This window comes from Doryrhamphus excisus, chromosome 2 (assembly GCF_030265055.1).
Source record: "Doryrhamphus excisus isolate RoL2022-K1 chromosome 2, RoL_Dexc_1.0, whole genome shotgun sequence".
NCBI lineage: Eukaryota > Metazoa > Chordata > Actinopteri > Syngnathiformes > Syngnathidae > Doryrhamphus > Doryrhamphus excisus.
This window is the reverse complement of record NC_080467.1, coordinates 11,746,393-11,769,898: the sequence shown is the minus strand read 5'-3', so window position 1 is coordinate 11,769,898 and position 23,506 is coordinate 11,746,393. Positions and strand designations below refer to the sequence as shown.

At 41.5% G+C, this 23,506-nt stretch overlaps 2 protein-coding genes across 6 annotated transcripts in view; one reads left to right on the top strand and one right to left on the bottom strand.

Moving 5' to 3' along the window:
* The window catches only part of LOC131103172 (AP2-associated protein kinase 1-like), a 48,344-nt gene that overhangs the window by 14,487 nt on the left and 10,351 nt on the right, over positions 1 to 23,506 (top strand). Inside the window, exons 19-23 of one of the 3 annotated variants that reach the window (XR_009119568.1) lie at positions 367 to 477; positions 5,971 to 6,523; positions 13,308 to 13,401; positions 20,194 to 20,251; positions 22,416 to 22,500. Coding sequence is in view for 2 of the 3 variants with exons in the window: in XM_058049214.1 (XP_057905197.1) it covers positions 367 to 477; positions 5,971 to 6,515 (656 nt within the window). In the remaining variant the exon portion in view is untranslated. Of the gene's footprint in view, positions 1 to 366; positions 478 to 723; positions 5,929 to 5,970; positions 8,929 to 13,307; positions 13,402 to 20,193; positions 20,252 to 22,415; positions 22,501 to 23,506 lie in introns of those variants that run through there. The other 2 variants (XM_058049214.1, XM_058049227.1) reach the window with 2 other exon arrangements.
* On the bottom strand, positions 6,930 to 23,192 carry LOC131103195 (anthrax toxin receptor 1-like). 3 transcript variants are annotated; one of them, XM_058049270.1, is made up of 19 exons: positions 23,128 to 23,192; positions 21,771 to 21,936; positions 19,844 to 19,915; positions 19,692 to 19,763; positions 19,511 to 19,592; positions 19,404 to 19,437; positions 19,040 to 19,119; positions 18,478 to 18,546; positions 18,313 to 18,393; positions 16,607 to 16,667; positions 16,281 to 16,379; positions 14,736 to 14,805; positions 14,555 to 14,633; positions 13,303 to 13,398; positions 13,077 to 13,124; positions 12,752 to 12,844; positions 11,834 to 12,001; positions 10,672 to 10,752; positions 6,930 to 9,814 (listed from the first exon to the last, which is right to left on the bottom strand). In XM_058049270.1, exons 2-19 carry the CDS (start codon positions 21,932 to 21,934, stop codon positions 9,485 to 9,487), a joined length of 1,779 nt encoding a protein of 592 aa, XP_057905253.1. In that variant the 5' UTR covers positions 21,935 to 21,936; positions 23,128 to 23,192; the 3' UTR covers positions 6,930 to 9,484. The 3 variants fall into 3 exon arrangements, with proteins under 3 accessions (XP_057905253.1, XP_057905244.1, XP_057905261.1); XM_058049261.1 differs by lacking the exon at positions 23,128 to 23,192 and adding an exon at positions 22,551 to 22,839; XM_058049278.1 differs by lacking the exon at positions 23,128 to 23,192 and adding an exon at positions 22,551 to 22,837 and having other exon boundaries at positions 13,077 to 13,121.

Here is a 23,506-nt window from a genome sequence, read left to right as displayed (position 1 = left end):
GTTCAATTCCACCCTCGGCCATCTCTGTGTGGAGTTTGCATGTTCTCCCCGTGCATGCGTGGGTTTTCTCCGGGTACTCCGGTTTCCTCCCACATTCCAAAAACATGTTAGGTTAATTGGCGACTCAAAATTGTCCATAGGTATGAATGTGAGTGTGAATGGTTGTTTGCCCTGTGATTGACTGGCGACCAGTCCAGGGTGTATAGACAGCTGGGATAGGCTCCAGCACTCCCCACGACCCTTGTGAGGATAAGCGGTAGAAAATGAATGAGTGACCAACATAATTCTTGCGCGGGCATCATAGCTGCGTGTGTAAAACGCCTTGTGGTTATCTAACATGAGCCGTTTGTCATGGATCCTCTGCAGATTCGTCTCTCCTCATCTCAGACTTGGAGCCGCCTCAGCAAGCTGATGCTGAGGCGGCCACTGAGGACGAGTTTGATCCCATCCCGGTGACCGGACGCAAGAACTCCCAAGGTAAGCCACTGTTGCCTGGTTATCTTCTTATCATATAGTGTTCTAAAGTCAGATGCATAGCAGTGATTATTATGGGATTAGCTGCTTTTCTCTCATCTTCACATGAGAATGTTTGATAGCATCAGTTCTTCTTTCTCTCTTCTCCTTTACCTCCCCCTCTTCGCCTGCTTCTCCGTGAAACTCCTTTGCCTTTCCTTCCCCTTTGCATTTTGACCTCCCCTCCTCCCGCCCTCTCTCTCCGGCCAGTTTCAGGAGGCCACTCGCGCAGTAACAGTGGTGGCTCTGAATCCAGCCTGCCCAGCTTGGCCCGCTCCCTTCTGCTGGTGGACCAGCTCATCGACTTGTAGGCCGCACCTCCCCTCCTCTCTCCTGCGTAGAAGCTGTAACAGCGGATTAGAGAGCGGCATAGCATAACATAACAACAATCATGTGATAGGTCGTTTACGACTGTCATCTTCGTTCATGTCACCGCCCCCTTCGCCATGCGCTCCTTTTCCATTCCTACTCCTCCTCATCATCGCCTGACTCCTCTCATCTCTTCACATTTCCTCTCATTGTCCGACAACTAATATCAAGCTTAAACTTTTGACTATTACAGGATGTATGATGCAAACAATAGGCGATCATTGTTGTCATGTACGATACAGTAGATGCAATTAGTAATAATAAGTGGTTGTAGTTCATTGTGCACAAGTGAATTTGTCGTCGTTTGCCTTGATCAAATTCCCCTCGCCCTTGATTGTATTTGCACATTTTTCAGTTCCAATTGAAGGTAAAGTTCATATTTCTTAAAACGGCATACATATCCAGGCCAAAAGAGGGAAATGGAGAGTTTTGTTCAATCAGTTCCATTAATTTTTTTTTTGTGTCCCCCTAAACGGATAATAAGAGGGGACTAAATTGTTCCAAACACATGCCTTGTTCTGCACCTTAGCTTCTCTTGCAAGCAAAAACAAAAAAAGTCCGACCTAAGGCTTGATCCTTAGCACGGTTTGTATATTAGCTTAGCCACATATCCTGCTTTTGCTAAGTTAATGTGAAAGAAACAGTTGTTCTCGTGCCATGAAGTCACATGTGATCTACTGTACTACACCCAAACAAGGGCCAACCATTCTATTTTCTGCTATTAATATTAGTATGTTTAAGGTAAGCAATAGATTGTTATAAGGGGAGTTCTAAATAGGTTAGCAGTGTGCCATATCAATTAGACAAAAAGCATGAAATGCGCTAGAATAATATTAATAATAATAGAATACTAGATATTAAATACTATTTAATATAATTTTATTATTATTTATTACATTTTAGGAGATTTTTATGTCACTGTTTTGGTAAAAGTCCAATCTGGCAGTTAATGTGTCCTTGTGAGAATTTTGTAGGAAAACATACAAAAAAGTTATATTGATATTATAAACGGACATGTTTTCTAAATATCTACAAAATGGCTGACACGTTGTCCTAATAAAAATGGTATATTGCCAAATTTAAGCATAATTTGAACTCCCACCTCCAAAATATTTGGCATATATTCTGCAACTGTTTTTTTTCACCTTAATTATGATTATTCATTTCAATTCAAATTTAGTGAATATTTGGTTAATAGACAATTACATATGTAGTCTTTTCAAATTTTTTTTAAACAAAAAGTCAACATTGGTTACATATGTAGTCTTGAATATGTTTTGTTGAAACTGTGATACCGCTAGATGGAGCCAGCGTACCACCAGTGGTACTCCTACCACAGTTTGATGAATTTTTAGTGCATCATATTACTCTCAACATGTGATTGAAAATGTTAAAAATGGCCTTCAGTTTGGGCGCTGTTATGAATTTTTTTTGCGTTTATCCACTTGTATAATATATCTTAAAGTAATATGGTAAGGAGAGAAAAATGTACAAGATGCCAGGATGAATACATAGTAGTTGCGTGCAGCCGCATATTTTGGATTTTCGATAAGTCTGATTCATGGAGGGGGAAAAAAAATGTAACAAATTTGTGCTTTTTGTACTGAATGCTACTAAATTCTCACAACACCCGCCTGGGTATTTAATATTGAATATCATCCATTCCCATTTGCTTTAACCCATTCCACAATATCCACACATTCCTCCCCATTCGTGTAAATACCGTCGACACCCCCCTCCCCCCACCCCTGTGTAAATAATGACATCCCATGTCATATAGCTTTACTTGTGGATATTATACATATATGATATATACAGTATATATATGACTTTGTTTCCTTGTCCATAAATGTTAATATGAATAGAGTGTTAGAGAATGAATGTAAGAAATGAATATTAGTCCAAATATCTATAATGACGTATATCCATCAGATACTATTGAAAGAATATATGAATATTTCATTCTTCTTTGTGGGATCTGTGTTGGGAAAAGTTGTTTTTGTTTTGTTGTTTTTCCCCCCCACCCCTCCTCTCTCGTCGGTACTTTGATGATAACGCCGCCCCTTTGCATGTAGAAAGGTTATTATGTGGAGCGTATTTAATTGAATTGGAGGGTGCTGATTGCAAAATAGTGCTAAATATGAAAAAGAAATGCAGCAGAGCTCTACCATGTAGCAAAATAGTATAAATATATAGTCATCTTTTATTGGATACAACACTGCCATTAAGTTTTAGAATTGAACATTTTGGCATTATAGATAAAACTGTATTGGCATTGGAAAACATTCACACTTGGTTAGATCCCCATTCTTGAATTCTGATACTTTTGTTTGCTTTTATACGCAGCCATGCCAAAAGAATATCAGCAAATGTAGCTAGTAGAATATCAGTGAAACGTAGCCGTCTCCACACATGCAGTGCCGCACGCACACAACACAAAAGTCATAACATTGCACATGACTTTTGGGTGACTATAATAACATTGTTGATTTTATATGAGGCTGTAATAAACTTCTTTTTGTGCGTCCATGAACGCACCAGGCAAATTTGCTGCATTTGCTGATATTCTTCTCGCCTGTATGTGCTGACAACGGTAAAGCACAGATATGGCGCGTGGATTGGAAGTGTCCAGAAGCGGTGTCGGCAAATTTCGATATCCGGGTTACGCTGGTATCGGAAGCCGACCCCGATACTGGATGGGAGTTTCTTCCAGGAAGTTGACATTGAATTATTATAAGAAACATTGCAAAGATTAGTTATCAATACCTGTGTTTTTATGTTTACTATTTTATTTTTATTTGTTTGCATATTCTCAGTGGCACGGCGGTCGAGTGGTTAGCGCGCAGACCTCACAGCTAGGAGACCGGGGTTCAATTCCGCCCTCGGCCATATCTCTGTGTGGAGTTTGCATGTTCTCCCCGTGCATGCGTGGGTTTTCTCCGGGTACTCCGGTTTCCTCCCATATTCCAAACACATGCTAGGTTAATTAGCGACTCCAAATTGTCCGTGATTGTGAATGGTTGTTTGTCTATATGTGCCCTGTGATTGGCTGGCGACCAGGGTGTATCCCGCCCCTCGCCCGAAGACAGCTGGGATAGGCTCCAGCACCCCCATCGACCCTTGTGAGGAAAATGAATGAATTAATTTTTATTTGTTTACATATTCTCAGTACTAACGCTTAATGGCAGCGTCCCAACGTTATTTGTGGAAGTCACACATCGGTGAACAAAAGGCACACTTAGTCCTCCATGAAGTTGTAACGCTCTGCTGTGGTGATATGAGACTGTAATTCATCACGTATGTGGTTATGATGACATCAGCACCCTCATGGTGACTTCTAATCATGCAAGGCGGTGTGAGATGTTTTTAATCTTAGACGAGACGCTCCACTTCCTCCACCCTTTGTACAAAGTGTTTTCGTGCGTTTACATGGACTGATATGAAGGACTATATTTTTATTCCAAGAAGTTTTTCTCGCCAGTGTGTGTTGGTTTGTGTCATTCCCCTACCGTCGTTATATGCCGCCGGGGCTTTCTTTGTAAAGCTTTTGTTTCTGCTTCGCGGTTATGCCACACAGTTCTCATGGAAAAGCATGACGGTGTCCTTGGTTGTTTGTGTAGGTGTCTTTAGTGTGTATGAATGTACATGAATGTCTGAATTGTGCGATGTGTATTCCAGTAAATCCTGATGTGTTGTTGTTTTTGCTGCAAAATGTGGTCGGTGGCGGCGGCGACTCCTGAAAGCACAGCGTTGTCTCAGGTTGGAGCTACTGTGAGAATCACACGGCTTTGTTGCCTCCATCGCTTGCTTCCTTTTGGAAATAATAATGAAGTACATGGCAAGGTGATGCTAAATAATCAGCAATATCAACTTTTTTTTTTTTGCTTATTCGAGATACGGGACTCCTTTTTAAAAGTAACAATAACCGGAAATGCATTTTGCTTGAGGTAAAGAAGAAGAAGTAATTCTACTTTTGTCCCGTATTCTGAACACTTGAGTCATTTGCAGGTTGAACCTATGCAACTCCCAAGCTTGGCGCTAAAAGCAAGCAAGCAAGCAAACAAACAGGCGGGTAGTGCAATCTACTGTACAAGAAGGAGGAAGCCCCATCCTATAGGAAACTGTTGACGACGACACTGATACTGATACTAGCAACGTGTTTTTTCTCAAGCCTCTCATTGTGTTCATGGTCCCAAACCTGCGTCAAGAGCTGTGGTTGATCTTGTGCTCCTTCTATTTTTGTGACATCATTCTTGAAAGGGATGGCAAATAAAATACAAACGTCAATGTCAGCGTCTCGACTGCTTGATTAAGTCGCTAAAATACACCAAAAAAAAAGTACAGAACAATGCTGTACGTTATCAGCAGTTTGTCATGCGTGCATGGACAGCACCAGTCAAAGGTTTGAAAACACTTCCTCATTAGATGGTTGCCAAAGTGACTACAAACCTCTATAGATTTTAAAACATGTTATAAATAATGAAACAATTATCATCTGTATTAGAAATATATCATTTTTTATGTGGAAGTAATTCATCATTATTAATTGTCTTTACAACTGCATTCATCATTGACTAAAAGCGGGGTGCGGTACCCCGCCTCTCGCCCCAAGTCAGCTGGGATAGGCTCCAGCATACGCCCACGACCCTAATGAGGATAAGCGGCGTAGAAAATGGATGAATGGGTGTGCACAAACTCACCTACAGGGGCTGCACGGCGGTCATGTGGTTAGCGCGCAGACCTCACAGGTAGGGTTCAATTCCACCCTCGGCCATCTCTGTGTGGAGTTTGCATGTTCTCCCCGTGCATGCGTGGGTTTTCTCCGGGTACTCCGGTTTCCTCCCACATTCCAAAAACATGCTAGGTTAATTGGTGACTCCAAATTGTCCATAGGTATGAATGTGAGTGTGAATGGTTGTTTGTCTATATGTGCCCTGTGATTGGCTGGCCACCAGTCCAGGGTGTACCCCGCCTCTCGCCCTGAAGACAGCTGGGATAGGCTCCAGCACCCCCCGCGACCCTCGTGAGGATAAGCGGTAGAAAATGAATGAATGAAACTCACCTGCCTCTTTATATTTCCACATGCAGACCAGCAGGGGGTGCTGTGCAGTAACACACAGGAGGACCATGGGACTGGGGCTTCTGTGCAGGTCGTCGTGGAGACGCCGACTCAAAGGAAGCAGCAGAAGACCGGTCAGGCTCCATCAAGCGATGAGTGCAGCGGACCCCCCACCAGCCTAGAAGCAAACGCCATAGACTCACAGCTGTCAGCCCCCGACAGCCCTCCTCTGCTTGACGTCTTCCAGCTGGCACCTTTCAAAACACAACCAAAAAAGATGGCGTCCAGCAGTCCCATCTGTTCACCTGAATCTCCTGACGTTTTCCTCCAGGCTCCCTTTGGAAAAAGAAGGGAGTGCGTGCAGGCCGGTCGATGCTTCCCGCCGGTCCAGGGGACATCGCTGCACCAGCAGCCGGTGGCGGTACACCGTGTTGTATCCCGGGTAGGTCAGCAAGCTGCCGTGGGCTCAGTGGCGGTGGGGCCGCTGCATTCATGGACCATAGGAGGACGGAGTCTGGATGACCCGTTTAGTGCCGCACCTTTTCAGCCGAGATGCTCCCAACACAGACCTTAATTATTGAGGTCAGTATAGCAGACATTTCTATAAAAAATGTTACTATTTTATGTTTCCATGCGTTCAAATAGCACATTATATGCACTCCATGTGGGGGAACTTTGAGTAGAATAGAGATGCAAATTTTGTGCTTAATTCTCATTAAGCAGAACAGAAATTTTGTTGTTTTTTTTTGTAGTGTTACTCACCTTTTTGACAGTTTTACTGCAGTATTAATGAAGAAAATGACGCTCACTACCTCGGTTAAGTGATTATTTTATAAACCAGCCGTGTCCAAAGTGCGATCCATTTTTATTCCGCCTGTTTTCTTATTCGCCCTTACCATATTTTTAAAATAAAATACATTTTATTGATAACACAAAAGCTAAGATGTGGATGTTTTGTGCAGATAGTTTAGCATAAATTCACCTCCATTAGATCGCTTGTAGCAATTTTAATGTTGAAATGCAGTTGCTTTTGTCTGGTAATACCGCGGTTGTCCTCTGGGGGCGACAGTGAGAACAAAGAGGGCTTAGCCTGTTAAGAGATAAAATGGAAAAAGACACACAGAAAATACAGCTTAAGTTACTGCCGCTTTTTCACGAGCACTTATCGTGTCAAGCTGATGACCCAATAAACGAACACAGAAACTGCTTCGTGCTCCATTTCAGGAAGAAACAAGCACCAAACACCAGTGTAAATGTCAGCTTTACAGATGCCATGTGCACATGGCATGGTTGCATCACTCATATGATTAAAGGTAATGACAGCGGAAAAGTAAACTTCAATGGCATTGGCACACTTGGAATGTTTTATTTGCATCTCTATGGCATAGACGTTGGACTTGACTTTTATTGTGGTCAGTTTCCTTCCGTTCCTTCCCAGAGAAACGCCTTACATGAGCTAACACTCCCACGGGACTGCACCGTATGTCAGACTGTCTCTGAAAGCTTTTCCAAAAGGAATAAAAAAAACTAATGGAAGCATATGGAAAAGATATTTTCACCAAGGCTGCACCGCATTGGGTAGCATAACAATGGTTCCTGAAATAGTGACGAAGACTGCCCAATTAATCGTCAGTCGCTTGAAAAGTAAACGCCCCACCTCAAATAAAAACATATTGACGGATAGAACAACTCTTCATATCAACACACTAAACATGAGAGGAGAGTTTGAAGAAAATAAGCTTTCTGGAGCAAAAACATTGACCCAAAAAATGACAGTCAAAGGTCACATTTATGCTTTTCTCCCGTCTGTCTATTTTTACCGTTTGTTTTCCTTTGAGATGCCATTGTGGAATTTAGACTTTTCCAGGGTGTTGCACCACATCTTTCCAAAATCAGAAGAACAGGAATGTCCACAGTTGATAACCCAAACTTTGCTCATGCATTGGTTAGAAAACGGGCCTCATTTGTTGGGCAACATTGACTTTCAAACAAACAATCTTCAAGGCATTTTTTTTCCTTTTAATGCCTCTTTACTGCTACACTACACTTGGAACGGTCAAACTCATGTATTTTATTTAAATTATCCACAAATCATCCATCAAAGTCCGCAAAACAGATGCGAGCCAGCAGGTAGGAAAACTAACTCTTACTTAACAAATCAATCAAGGGCCTGCAAACCCTGCATGAATTCCAGCCGCCGCATGAACTTCGGCATGATTTTCCAGTCCTGACAAACCTCAAAAATCTTTTGACGTCAGCCTCACGCACTGCAAATGAGGTGACAGTGTTTTGGGTTTTTTTTCCTTGCTGACAGCTGGGGAGATTTATGTGCTGCTGATGCCTCGCCGGTTTCCTAATCACAGCAGGGTTCATCTGGTTGAATGGCCAGCCTCCAATTTTGACTATTATGATTAATCCTAATAATAGCGTTACATTTATAACACCAAAACACTGAAGTGGAGTTTGGGAGAACTTTGCTAGCCATTCGCACCAAAGTCTAACTCTTTTCTAACTTTATTCCTTATTTGACCGCGAGATGCATTCATCTACACTCCGAAAATCACAATAATGTCGTAATTATGCGCTTATGTGTGGTCTAAATAAACAGAAAGACCAAGAAAAACAATAAGTGGTTATTCTTATCACTCACTAACCTAAAACTCTTACTGCAGAAGTGCAATTTGATGTATGTAAGTATGCTCGGAAATCCCAGATAATACACTCAAAATGTGAATTTAACTTGAATGACTTGGTGTCTTTGAACGCATCGCTTCATCACTCAGTTATACAGTAGCGTGATTGAAATGTTGCTATTAACATTAACAAACTAACGTTTGTTGATACTAGATGATACTACTATTACAGAGGCAAGTGTGCTATCTTTTAGCTTAGCTTAGTTAGCCTAGTTAAATTTTCACTTCATTTCGAGCTGTTGGTACACACAAATACATGTATCTTTTTGTTTATAAATTACAGTACAACTGGGCATATTTCACACAGTTGCAAATGGTGATTAATCATGATTAAGTGAAAAATTAATTGATTAAAATTTTTAGTCATTAGCCAGCCATTTTTTTATTTGAAATATCACAACTCAACAATTTATAAATAATTTGTGCCTCAAAAGTTGGCGACTAGACATGCTAGCCTTTATATGCACATTTTGTTGTGTTTACAAGGCATTAGTGGTGAGCTTCTTTTTACACTAAGCGTTGGAACATTAGATAAATGAGACTGTTATCATATTGACATAATCTTATTATGGTAGTTAACTTTTTTTAAATGCTACTTAACATTTGCATAACTGTATCGGGAGGTGTGAAGGTGCCAGTTATGACACTGGAACGGATCATTTCCACCATTATTGTGATTAGACATCTCAAAGCAAACGATATGATCTGTTTTTCTTTGGACTGGGATGTTATGCTAGCTTGACACGACAAAGGGATGAAGAAAACGGTTCTCTAGGACAAAAAAGCAGTTCATTGCACATCAGCCGCTACTTTTAAGAGAAAGTAGAAAACTTAGCTATTCAGGAGTTCTTCAGCACCAGTGGTCGTCCTGATTGGGGCGTGGCGGTGGGCGGGATGGAGGCGGGGCTCTACAGGGCGGCGGACCCTGAGGCGGGGGCGGCAGGGAGACGGTGGGCAAGGAGAGCGCAGAGAGGGACCGGGCGTTGTTGAGGGGCGGGGGAGGCGAATGGGGCAAGGGTGGGAGAGTGGAGGTGGGCGAGGGGGGCAAGGTGAAAACGTCGTCTGATGGGGGGTGTTTGCCACCGTGGGGCAATGTGTAGATGGGCGAGGAGGGATGCTTGTAGATGGGATAGCGAGCAGCCGGGTAGGACTTGGTCCGGGTGAAGTTGATGCACTTGCCCTGGAATGAAAATCGTACTTTTAGTCACAGGTCTGTGTTTTTTTTTTTTTTGAAGAATCAATAATGAGACAAGAAGCAGCTAGCCGTCTGCCGTGGTATCTCCAGCCACTGGCAGCTTTCAACAGATGGAAAGCCACATAAAAATGCCTTGCGTGAGTAAATGAGTGTCATGGAAGAAAGGAACATTCCTACCCAACCCGCCATGCTGACTCTGGAAGCTGGAGGAAGCACTTTTTTTTTTTTTTTTTTAATGACTTCTGCAGAAGAGCACTGTCTCCTGGGGAACATTATTATGAAGAAGCTTTTGTTGTTCCCCCTTGTCTGCAAACGTGTCTTATACAGTTGAACCTCTGAAGTTAAACACAATTTGGGCTATAGAGTCCAATCCCATTCCAATATCGCAGCCTTGAATATTGGCCGATACTCGTTAGGTAATAGTTAACTACCCTAACTGACAACTGTGAGTGCAGTTACTTCATCAGATTGTGGACTATATGGATAAATAAAATTAAAAAAAAACATTGTTGCCACTGTCCATCTTATTTTATTCTCTTATATTTATATATAACGTCTGCATGTTCTCCCTGTGCATGCGTGGGTTTTCTCTCCGGGTACTCCGGTTTCTTCCCCCATTCCAAAAACATGCTAGGTTAATTGGCCACTCCAAATTGTCCATAGGTATGAATGTGAGTGTGAGTGTGAATGGTTGTCTATATGTGCCCTGTGATTGGCTGGCGACCAGCCCAGGGTGTACCCCGTCTCTCGCCCCAAGACAGCTGGGATAGGCTCCAGCACCCCCGCGACCCTAGTGAGGAAAAAGCGGTAGAAAATCAATGAATGAATATTTAACGTCTCACCTTGTCTCCAGGATGAGGTCGCATAACTGACACCCTGTCATAGCCTCGTCTCAGGAAAACCCACAGAGCGTCCAGTTTGCCCTGTAAGTACATGAGACACGCATAATTCAATTAAATGGCTGTGTTCGACATTCTGTGTGTGTGTGTGACTGCCATGTCCCGCCATGGCAAGTTTTGATTGGTGGAAAGAATGTTATTCTTGTGAGGAGTAACACCTGCTGAAAAGATTCCGCATTTAGGAATAAGCTCAGTCGACGTCTGCTTCTCGTTACCAGCTGACTGATTCATTAAAAAACACACATTACTTAACCATTTCCTGGCAAAATGTGACACCAATACTGGCTGTAGGTCAATAGGCATCCTAAGTAGTTTTCAATTATTACAGTACTGTATTAAATATGGGCGGCATGGCGGTTGAGTGGTTAGCGCACAGACCTCACAGCTAGGAGACCAGGATTCAATTCCACCCTTGGCCATCTCGGAGTTTGCATGTTCTCCCTGTGCATGCGTGGGTTTTCTCCGGGTACACCGGTTTCCTCCCACATTCCAAAAACATGCTAGGTTAATTGGCCACTCCAAATTGTCCATAGGTATGAATGTGAGTGTGAATGGTTGTTTGTCTATATGTGCACTGTGATGGGCTGGCCACCAGTCCAGGGTGTACCCCGCCTCTCGCCCGAAGACAGCTGGGATAGGCTCCAGCACCCCCCACGACCCTCGTGAGGATAAAGCGGTAGAAAATGAATGAATGAATGAATGTATTAAATATGGTAGGTTTAACAGTAGGCTTTTAGGTGCTTTAGAGCAGGACTCAATAAGAGTGTCCAAAGTGTGGGCCGGGGGCCATTTGCTTGTTCTTTTTAAATCCCAGGAGACATCTCTCCCTTTTAACGACATAAGGATGTGCCGTCAGATGCAGAATCATCTTCCACTATCATTCATTAGTGGTGAGTACCTAGACATTTTATAAATAAGAATGTATTTAATGTGTGAGCCATGACAAGCCATGTGTCAAATGTGACATTTTTATGGGTGTTTCAATTACGTTTTCGCCATTTTGTGGGTGGTCTTGGAAGATAACCTAATAGCAGGTTATATACTGTACTGTGGTTGTGGTTTGTAATGGTGTAGAGTTGAATATATGTCATATAAATGCGAGCACCTTGATGGGAGAGTACCACTTGTGAGGGTGTGTGGGTTTTCGCACAAAGTAGTGCGGCCGTGATGGAGGAGGCAGCTCTGGTTCCTCTTCAGGCATCACAACTCGAGCGTTCTTAGCTTTTTCCAACTTGGCTCCTTCCTCAGTAGAGCCTTTGTCACCCCAGCGGACCTGCAAGGAAACAACCACATTTTTCCTCAAAAGCTACCAAAAAACAAACGATTCGGCAAAAAAAGGGGTGATGTCAAATTGACCTTGAGCAGTCCATTACGCAAATAAGTCATGAAGCCTTCAAACAAATGCGTATTTTCCATCAGTGTCTGTTTACAGGAGAGAAGCCTCCTGAGATGTGCTTTTTAACTCGTGTCGTCTCCTTGACGTTTCATTATCCTGGACAGATGTGTGGCCCCTCTTGACCTCTCATTTGTGTGGTTCAGCTCGCAGTGTTTAAGCGAAAGTCTGCTGTCGCCTGTTATTATGAAGCACAGTCTCACATTCGCTGCAAAGTGCATGTAAATGCTGACAGATGTGGTCATAAAGCACGGCCAAAGGAAGAAATGAACTGTCATAGCAACCCACAGATGCCATGTCAGTATGCCCCCTAGTGTCCACATGAAGCATAGCGGAAGTGGAAGACATTATTCAAAATGGACTTTTCAATGATGCCCCAAAAGTAGAATGTGTCTCCGCAGCCTATTTATGAGCATCAAATGTGACAAAATTCTATTATTTCCCTCACTTGCTCCACTTTTGAAAGAACAGGCACTCTGACACTGGCTCAAACCCGCCCACAGTTAGCTGAGCCCACCACTTCCCAGAGGACAAGTTTTGAAAAAAAAAAAAAAAGCCTTCTCCACGCATCTTAAAATAAATGTACATATCCTCCATATGTTTTGCCTTGGGAATGCCCTTTCCACTTACCTCCATTCTTTTGATGCCTCCAACACCCCGACCTCCGTAGTACGAGGCATCCACTGTGGGCCATCTCTTCTTGTGAAAGTCATCCTCGTCATCCTTGACAAGAATGAAAGTCCAAGGGTTTTACAATTGCAGCATAGAAATGTCAAACACAATGTTACGTTTAGTTTTTAGTAGCCTTGTTTGGCATTCAGGATCACTCTGCTAATAACTACTAACCAACTTCCATAACAATGGGGAAGAGCCTATTCAGTAAACAGTGCATGGGTATGAATAATAGAGGCGTACTGAGGGGATGGGTGTCTATGAAATGATGATAATCACTCACAGAGAAGTCGTCCTCTGATGGCGGTGGAGGCGGCTCATGAATGACCTGCTTGGCAATGACACAGGTTTTAAATTAGAGATCCTGAAAGGACGTTATGTTTGTTTTGTTTTAACGTTACAAGGCACTCTCTTTAAGTATGATGGTGTTTAACACAGATCTTTTTTACATAAAGCTCTTGCTGGGTTGTGCAGGCGTACCTAATTGGTATTACTGTGCATTGTCTTACCACAGTGCAACAGAGAGGCCAGAACCACCACAGGAGAACAATGATGAGCAGGAGCAGCAGGATAAGCAGAGCGATGGCCACAAAGGTCCCGTCAGACTGGTCAGAAAAACACACCCTTGTAACTTAGTCGGATTTAGTCTACCGGAAATGCTCTTAATTATAGCAGGGATTGCAAACCGGTCATACTACTCGTATATAATGTGGAGTGCATGAGAAAATGTAAAGGAAAATGTCGGTCTTTGTTCTGTTAGAGAAGGTGCAGCTGTAACCCACGCCAAGCTAAAACTAAAACACGGTAAAACCCCCGACGTCACTTCCTGTCAACCCACCACTCAGTTTCCTTAGGGAACACATTTATAGTAACACACGCGAGAACACGTATTTATGTATTACATGGCTTATTTACTCTTAAGTCTACTATATTGGGTAACACGAGTGTATAGGTGACTATAGGGGTGTTAGTCCGTGTATAGAGGGCTCTAAAATTATTTAGAAAGTTGTAAACAGGTTTTCTCTACTCGAAAATATTCAGTTTATATATATACGTATATATGTATATAACAAATCCTTTTTTGCAGAAGTTCACTTGTAACAGTCGAGTCTGGAACCAATTTTCTGTGATAAACGAGGGATTACTGCACTTCATTTTAAGATACACATTGCATTTTTTCATCATGTTCCTTAAAACAGCCTTTTCCTATGTCGTATATCCATGGAGAACGATCTGGACACAATCAAATCCCCCCTCCTACCCCTAAGGCAAAAAATAGAGAATGCAAACCAAGAGCAGGAGTGTTTTCACAAAGTAATGTGTATAATTGATAGCAGATACACACACGGGGAATTAGACTTGGGCGTCTGACAATTGATGACTAAAATATTTCTCCATCCGATTTGGCAGTGGAGGTGGCAACTGACCTGTGGCTTGTCTGGTTTGAGTGAACATTTTTTTTTTTTTTTTTTTAGGGCGTCTAATTTCATTTTATTATGCATTTTGACTGTGCACACTAAAATGAGGTTTAAAATAGTACTTTCCATGATGTTTCCAAGTGCGGGATGCTGATGAAATGCAGAAACGTATACTAGAAGGTGTATGTGTGGCAGATGGTTTTCAAATCATCCAGGATTTTAAGATCGGTGGGAGATAAAGTGAACTTGGCGTCACCGGGAGGCATATAATGTAACGGTGATGTCAACGCACAGCAGGAGAGTGAGACTTGAGTTTTCTTCTGGCTCTTAGCATGATACTCACACAAGTGACAGCAGTAATGGTGACAGAGCTGGATATGAAACTCAGGCCATTGTTCATGCTGACGTGGAGTGTGGCAGCCCTGCAGAAAACAGCAAGCACGCGTGAATGACATTGATTACATTTTCCTGTTTGGCGGTGCTGCTGTAGTTTTACGCTCATTGGAATAATGCATTTTACTTACATTCCTTCTTTTTCCAATATGGGAGCTGGGCACAGAAGGTAGGTGTCTCTCACCACCAAAGGCCTTTTCACTGTGCAATGATAATTAAAGCCAAATACAGTAGGTCAGCATGTGTATGCTATGGTTTATTTGTTTGTTTGTTTATTACATGTCATATTTAAACACAGGAATATGTTTAAATTGCCAAAGACAAAAAATGAAATACCGCATTCAACAAAATGAGAATTTTTACAAAGTGCTGCATTTTTGAAGCAATGAAAGCATCAAGAGATTTTTTTTGTCTTTGTCACTAAATTCCTGCACTTCCCCTTTTGCAAGTGAGAAAGGAGGCCAACGAGCAGGGCTGTGGTTTGTTTACACTGGGTCCAGGAGCAGGGTGTCAAATGTGTGCAAAGACGCCGCTCCTTCTCGATGGGATCCACATCCCCCCCTCCCCCCCTTCAGACATCTGAGAAGGCTTGAGTGTTATACCAGCTGATCCTAAGCAGGGTGAGAGGGGACAACAGAGCACTTTTTCCTCACCCATTACCCACCAGACTGGTCTAAATGTAAACAATGGACAGGTTGATGTTTTTGGCTCTAATATCAGAGATACATGTTGTTATATACACACTTTTACTGCATTCAAATTAGAGTTTTTTTTAAAGTGGTATTTTTGATAGCGTACTAAAGAACATACTGTATGCATATTTTCTCGGCCAGCTTTTGTAACAAAACTCTAATATTTGTAACCAAAACTCAATCTGCTGTGGTTTTTTTTTACATTCTGCAACAGTATATTTGCCAGATTTCACCAAAAGCTTGTAAAACATACTTTGAAAGAAACAAGGAGAATGCAGAGCAGCAAGACAATACTTCAAACGCCTATTCTCTTACAAATGTATCATTTCTGAATGAGGTCATTTTAACTCTGCTCTGTGTAATGTTCACATTTGAGCTAAAAGTGAGCTGAGCTGAACCGAACTATGTTTGGTGCACACGACGGTTCAAATTCTGGCATTCATTCACACTCGCCCAAACAAAGCATACTTGCAGAACAAACAAGTGTGAAGGCACCCTTACTACATCATACACTCCGCTCTTCCTTCCTCCTTGTGTCTTTGTTGACTGCCACAGCAATAAATCAGCTAAATCATCGTTTTTATTTGCTCTATAAAACTGTGTTTCAAAAACAAATCGCGTGTCTGCCTAATAAATACCGCAGGCAGCGAGCGCACAGACTTGACAAACGTCTCGCCAAACTCCTGGGAAATCTATCTGGCTCTTCAGCTACTTAATTCGCTCCAACCGACCACTTTTACCGCCAAATATGCTGGTTTGGCTCGGTTCTGGCTCGGCACTGCATACACAGCAGAGGGCTTTGCGTTTATATACAATCCACTTGAAGGCATCTTAATTGGAGGGGCTTTTCCCCCCGAATACAGGAACAGTTGGCAGCTCCAAGACGAATCATTTTTGTGCTTTTATGTATGAACTCGCTGCACTGAGCCCCATTTAAAAAAAATAAATAAATAAATAATATGATCTGTTGGAACAGGTACTTACTGAAAGTCACTGTGTCGTTGATGCGGAAGCTGCAGAGGACTTTCTGCACATCACGGGCGTGGAAGAAACCATTTCCCCTGATTACCACCTGGAAAGATTCTGAGGTAGCATTGAAGTTATTGAAATAATCAGTCCTTCTGTTGGTTAGTTGGCAGAATTATTATTAAAAACAAGAATTCCCTCCAAGCAACCTCATGTAAACAAGGCAGATTTACAATGAAAACGGATTTTGGGTCGATCCAGACGACAGAAACAATATTGGTGAATCAGTCATCGCAGTGGCGCAGGCTAACCATGGCGAAAAGGCTAAAAATAATCCTCCTTACCTCCTGCACAGATGCTGGAGGGCTCAACAGCCAGAATCTCAATGCATGACCTTTTCAGGATCTATAACATTAACCATAAAACAGATTTAAAAATCCATTCCATTAAATGTATAGTCTCTGTTAAATACTGTATAAATACACTGCTGATATTTTAGTGGTACCATGACCTTTAACTGGTTATTAATCCGTTTCAAAGTGTCCGTCCAAACTGAATCATGTAAATCCTATACTTTGTCTCGATGCAAGTTAGTACAGGACTTGCATTGAAAGGTGAAGTCCTTCCACCTGAGGCCGACACAGACATGCCAATAAATGTTTGGCCATGTATGGCTAGTCCTGTCTCCCTTGTTTTGAGGTACAGCAGGGGTCTCAAACACGCGGCATTTGGCCCTCAGGACACTAGTTTGAGGCCCCCGCCTTGATATGAAAGTTTAATATTAGTGCGGCCCGCGCAAGTTTGATATGGATGCTGTATGGTATCATGTACCCAGAAAAAATTATTACGTTTGATTAATGTTCATGTTAAAGGTTAAATAACTGTTAATAGTTATCCTCCCTATCCGTGTGGAAGTGGTAAGTTTTTGGCTATTTAAGTTTAAAGGAAATAACTTGAAGGCTACCGTTTAGGTCGCTAGCTCTCTAGTTTGCGAGTTAGCATGTGTCTCAAGACCCTGCAGTTGCGCAATATGTTGTAAACAAAATGAGTATAAATGTGACTATAGTCGTGTTTTGTCATGTCTACAGGGCTCTAATAATGCTTTGTTCATTTTAATCTGAAAAAAATAATTTGTCTACCCACCAACTATATGTGGTTTCTTAAGTTTTTATTATTTGCCGTTTTATTATTATTTTATATTTATTTATGACTGATTTGATTGATTTTCTTTATTCTTGAATTGTTTATTTATTTTTCATCTTATTTTGTGTAGAAAAATAAAAAGTAAGATATTTGAGAACAGTGGAATGTTTTATCAGAGCTTTTCTTGTAGAAAATCGGAACTAAAGCAAAGTTGTTGTTTTTTTTTTTGTTTTTAATAAATGCGGGGGGTTTTTGGGGAAAACCTGATGCGGCCCAGTCTCACCCAGACCCGAGCTCCAGTGGCCCCCGAGTAAATTGAGTTTGAGACCCCTGAGGTACAGCCACGTCATGGGACTATACTATAGATTTATTGTACCCAACAAATAAGTTAATTCCCAGCCATTAAAAGCCACTAAATAGCTGGTGCACATTTCTTCTTTTCACCTCAGGATGACCCACAGGTGGTCAATGGGGCTCAGGTCTGTAGGAGACGCACTTGGCGACTCCATCACCTTCAGCTTCCTCACCAAGGCACTTGGAGGTTTGTTTGGGCTCCCTGTCATGTTGTAAACCTGTCATGCAGCTTAGTTTCTGATGGAATTTGGGTTTTCCCATCAATTGTCCCACTGTCTGCCCCAGACCATGACGCTTCCACCATGTAGGCAAGACACAATTATCTTGTGACTCACGGGACAACAACGGCTGTGTGTGGTCATTTTCAGCGGATAGTAAGTCTGTTTTACCGGATCTGACGGGAATGGCCACCAAGTTTTCAATGCCATTGTGGAAAGTAGTCACGTTTTAAAACTTTTCCCACAACACTTTTCCCACTTTTCAACACACAAGCGGTTTGGCTAATTAGCGTTGAAGCGAAATGCTTTTGTGTGTGAGAACTTCACTCACATACCGAGTCAATGACCCCTTGCAGGGTGTGAAATCCATCCGTCACGGGGAAGACATGGTCCTGACTGTCGGCAATGGTTGACAGCTGCAGAAACATTTTGCGCCATTTTGATTATCTGTGGCACATAGCATTCATTTGTACGCTATTGCTGTTGTTCGCTTGATTCACCTGGGTTTCATTGAAGTCTTTCACTCCCACACAGTACACAGTGGCACCCAACTGTCGCGCTCTGCTAGCCTGGTTTGTTTAAATAAGCACAAGAAAACATCAAAAGGGGTTAACGTTAAAGGTTAAATCACAAAAAAAATGCAGCTGCTTGGTGGGTAGGTGGGGGGGAGGGTTCATTTAGTGATGGAACACACCCATCAACCACCAAGTTCAAGAGTGTGTTCACATTTGATATGTTTGGTTTGGTTAAAAGGAACACAAGACCGTTTGAGAGATGAACTCTGGTTGTGAAAATGACAACAGAGAGCATGCAGAAATGATGAAAATATGCCGGAAATGTTTTTCGCGTGCAATCTTCATGCGGTCTAATCATCTTGACATGTCACGAATATGAGGTAGATGTATTATATCGGAAAGGTACGATTTAGACAGATTAGTGAGGGATATTTGAGAGAAATTGGCCTTTTGTGTACATAGCATTTTTAAATCTTTGACTTCATGAAATATGGGAACAAAAACCAAAGTGGTGTGTTTATATTTTTGTTGAGTGTAGTTCTCTTGCCTCTCTTTGAGCCAGATCAAATTGATTTTCTCTCAGTTCGCCGTCTGTTAAGGCTATGATGACGCTGGCTGTCCGGTAGCCTGGAACACAGACACATTGAAAATGTGCTACTTAACACAAATAGAAACTTCTTTATACAAATACGTCTTTGACTCTTGCGTTACACCGGTAATCTTGCTACTAATTTAACATAGATCATTTGTATGGTTGCAGTTGTCAGCGTTGTCAGCGTTCATTATCTACACTTCTGCAAACTACAACCACAAATACACACACTACTGGTGCTGATTTACAATGGATGGACACAGGAACTCCACAGCAAAAGCATATCATTAAAAGTGGAGGAAAAAAATCTTCGACTCACCATCACCTGTCGCGTAGTAAATTTGTTGACTGGCCTGAGAACAGACGTTCAAGGAATTGGATAAGGCAAGTTTAATACTAACATCTCAGCTCTCAAACAGTTCTCACTCTTTCAAAGCCAAGGTGCATGTAGGTGTCTCCACCCGGTTGGACCATTCGGAGCTCCGCCAACCCGGCTCGTATTTGCTCTCTGGATGGACAAAGAACCAAAAAAAATATTATGATAAAAAGGACTAAAAACAACCATAAAAGACTGAGGAGAGTGTGTGTTATGTGTTAATGCATGCACCTGTCTTCTGTTAGCGCCATGACTGTCCGTCCTTGTGTTGAAAAGACGATGAAGGACATCCTCAGTTGTGGACTTGACAGTGAGAAAAGAGACTGTTAATTTATGTTTGTTTTTTTTCTTGTTTTCTTTCTTGAATCTTTCACAACAAATACCTGATAAACTTCTGAGCCAGATGGTCCACAAAATAATAAATTTCATTCCAGTAATGTTGCACACTGCCAGATCTGGGAACACATCAACAAGCAGACATTTTTCATATACATTTATTCATTCATGTCCATTGAAAAATACTATTTTTATGAATACTATTTTATAGTACATCAGATCTGTGGATCAATTGGTAGTCCAATGGTGTGTATTACAATTCTTATGGATGCAATCTTACAAAAGAAAAATACTAAAGCTATGGATGTAATATTGCAGGGATTGTCATGTTATTGTGTTGGTATTTTATTGTACTAAGTCAACTTTTTCTTTCTACTGGTTTGTATTCTGCTTCTAGTTCCTCCTTCCTGTGGTGGGCGGAGCAACTAAGCACACCTGCATTGCATCTGAAATGAGTAAGTCTCCTATGCCATGCTTTGTTGGCAAGTAGTCGCTGGATTATTGTTGGGTGTAACATTCATGCTTTCTCCGTTTCGCTCATACGTAAGGTTCATTTTTGTATGCTGTCAGATGTTTACTTCACGTCACATCGCCCGAAAACCAATTTAACAATGTCAATGACAGTAGATAAAAATCTTGGATCTGCATAGAATTTCCAGTCCACTCAAGAATGTAATACTTTGGCCCACCCCTCCAATAAATGTCATGGAAATCAGCCCAGAAGTTTTTGTCCGTGAAGAGAACTGATCAAAGATGGCAGCACCGACACCAAATACATTAATTATTATTTAAAATATACTTTATATACCACATTGACCCAAATATAAGACAGTGTTTTTGCCTGGAAAAAAAGTCAGCAAGTAATTGTAAAAGTATGTAGCTCCAAACCACTTCTCCCCCAAGCAAGTCAGAGCTTTTCTTTCTGTCAATCACACATTGACAGGAAGGCCTACTCAAAAAAGACAAAAGTGCCTCAAACAGAGGAGTTACCATGCCCTAATCATAACCCTAACTTCAAGATAACGATAGTCAATATGGTAATGGTAATTTGACAAAAATATAAACAATCAAATCAAAAGAAGCATTCTTCTTGCTGCACTGCTCCGTTTCTCTCTCTCTCTCTCTCCTCCCTCATGATGTTTTCATTTATCATCCTGTGATGTGAGTCCCATAGTGCTGAGGCGGCCAAAAACGCTCTTTGGAACAGCTGGCTCTCATGGAGAAAGGGTTCTTGACGCTTGGGAGGAGATGTGGGCTGCAGCTGTCCTTTTAGTGACGCGTGGCTGCAGTTTGACTTCTTTTTTTTTTTACTTTTATCACAACGATTGTGCTACCGATTGCAGTTGTTTATTGACTTGCATGACGGCAGTTTATTACTCAGTGGACGATACTACTGTTTATTCAGAGTGAGGCATGGATTTGAGAGGAGGTGTTCATTTGTACAAAGGAGATATTTATGCATACAAAATATGCACATATGCTTTTTTTTAAACATCTTACAAGAGTTTCTAGTTTATGATAAATAAATTAATTAGTCTTGGGTCCCAAAACACTCCCGCTCATAAAAGTCCAAATCATTTTTACACATTTTAAGCCGTCAAAATATGTGTCTATTATGGAAGTCAGCAGGACCAAATTGGTCCTGAAGGTAAAGAGTGTAAGCATATATGCAACTATCATATTCTATATGTACTGTAACCTGCTTTGTCCCCGGACCCAACCCACAGTCTACCAAATAAGAGCGTCGACAGCGGTAGGCATGGAGCTGAAAGCCTCAGCTATCAACAAGATGTCCAGCCCAACCCTTAAGGTGTCAGGTAGTGAGGTTTCCCATAGTACTCCCGCACAGCTGCACCAGTTGACAGCCCTTACATATACACTTTTCAATAGTGTAGAAAAAACAGTAAGTGTTTTTGAAATATCCTTGGAGGACATCTCAATTCCTTGATCAAGTACAAAACAAATTGCACTCACTTGTCCAACACAAAGTAAAGGTCAAATCCTCCATAGCAAGACGACCCAGCTTCCCTATCACCCTGGCTCTGTCCTGCAGCACCAAGCACCAGCAGCAGCGGCACCACCACCACAATGCCCACTTCCACACCAAGCAGGACCTGCCTGCTCCAACGCTGGGACATCCCTTGGAGTAAAAAAACAAAACAAAACAAAAACAGTAACGTTAAGAGATCATCTCCGGTTTAGAAGATATCTTCTTTCAAAGTCTCAGCAGTAAGCTCCAGCGATGCAGCTCGCCATGCTGTGAAGCAATGAAGTCTGCAATCAAGACCTCCATCTCCTCAGCAACAGATGTGCACAGGAAAGAAAGGGGGGAGTGAAGCTTCAAGCCGGCCTTCCTTCTCCGGTCTCCGCAGCCCAATCCCCTTCATTAACTAGTGCTGTAACCTCACACCACATAATACATAACACATATTTTATCATCTTCTTCATAAAATAACAGAACATTTGTTAGCATTACTTCAAATTTCTGCTGAATGTGAAAGTGACATCCTTATCCATCAGCGCCACCTAGCGATATTCGAGTTGCAACAGTTCTGAGTGGAATAATAGCTTTGTTTTCAAAATGGCGACGTCAAAAAAAATAACAATTTGATTGTGCAGGTCTGCACCAGAAGACAACTGAATGACGGAGACCGGGTCAACAAACGTCATACTTTATCACCAACGACCACAACAAAACCAATTGGTAAGCTTTTTTTTAAATTAATTTACATTTTTCAGCCATGAATGATTTACCTGTATTTTGTCATGGATGCCGAGGGAGGGATCTAATTTGCTCCTGACGCATTCAAGGATTAGCTCATGGCTAACGTAGACTTAGCCAGTCGCAGGTGCAAGTAATTACTAACGAACTAACGTACAAATTATAGAAAAACTGTTCACCACCACTTTTAAGACCATTTCAAACAGCCGCTAAGAGGATATACCCAGCTAAATTGTCTTCATAACTTTATTGTACCAGTATAATGTCAATACAGGACCCTGTCATACATTCACATTTTATCTTCACTGAATGGCCACATTGTAGTCATAATTAATATGACAGCGTATTAGGACCACATTGAAAAAAAACATTTATAGATTTATGACAAGGTCGTAAATTTACGACGAAAAAAGGGTGGTAAAAGTCATGAAATTACGAGAAATTTATTTTTTTAATTAAATTTATGAGAAAAACAGTCGTTCATTTACGAGAATAACGTCGTGAATTTTGGAGAAACAAGTCATGTTACAAGAATATATTTAGGGGAAAATTTTTTGAATATTACAAGACTAAAATGGTACATTTACAACAATAAAGTCGTAATATTACCATAAATGTCAAGGGGCCTTCCTCACCCCCGCCTCACGTGAGTACCCCCTTTTCATAGCTGTCTCAGACAATGCCTGTGACATAAAGATTACAGGGTTGTTCTTGTCAATTCATGACTTTAATCTTATAAATGTACAACTTTATTCTCAGAATATCACAAGTATTCCTCATAATTTTCCAAAATCTCACATTATTTGAATACTCCGTCATAACAGGCACTGCCTGAGACAACTATGAAAAGGGGAGCTGATGTGACATTTGGCCTTGAGCAAAGGTAATATTACAACTTTTATCCTTGTAAATTTATGACAAAATATGGCAATTATTGTACAGCATTGTTATATACCCATCCATTTTCAATGCCGCTTATCCTTATTGT

What these genes read in the sequence shown, in the direction of transcription:
- LOC131103195 (XM_058049270.1), bottom strand. Translation starts at nt 21,934, where the DNA reads ATGTCCCAGCGTTGGAGCAGGCAGGTCCTGCTTGGTGTGGAAGTGGGC. An exon ending in CCATTACTGCTGTCACTTGT is followed by an intron (nt 13,399 to 14,554) that starts GTGAGTATCATG and finishes TTTTCTGACCAG; the next exon opens with TCTGACGGGACCTTTGTGGC. An exon ending in GGCCTCTCTGTTGCACTGTG is followed by an intron (nt 13,125 to 13,302) that starts GTAAGACAATGC and finishes GTCATTGCCAAG; the next exon opens with CAGGTCATTCATGAGCCGCC.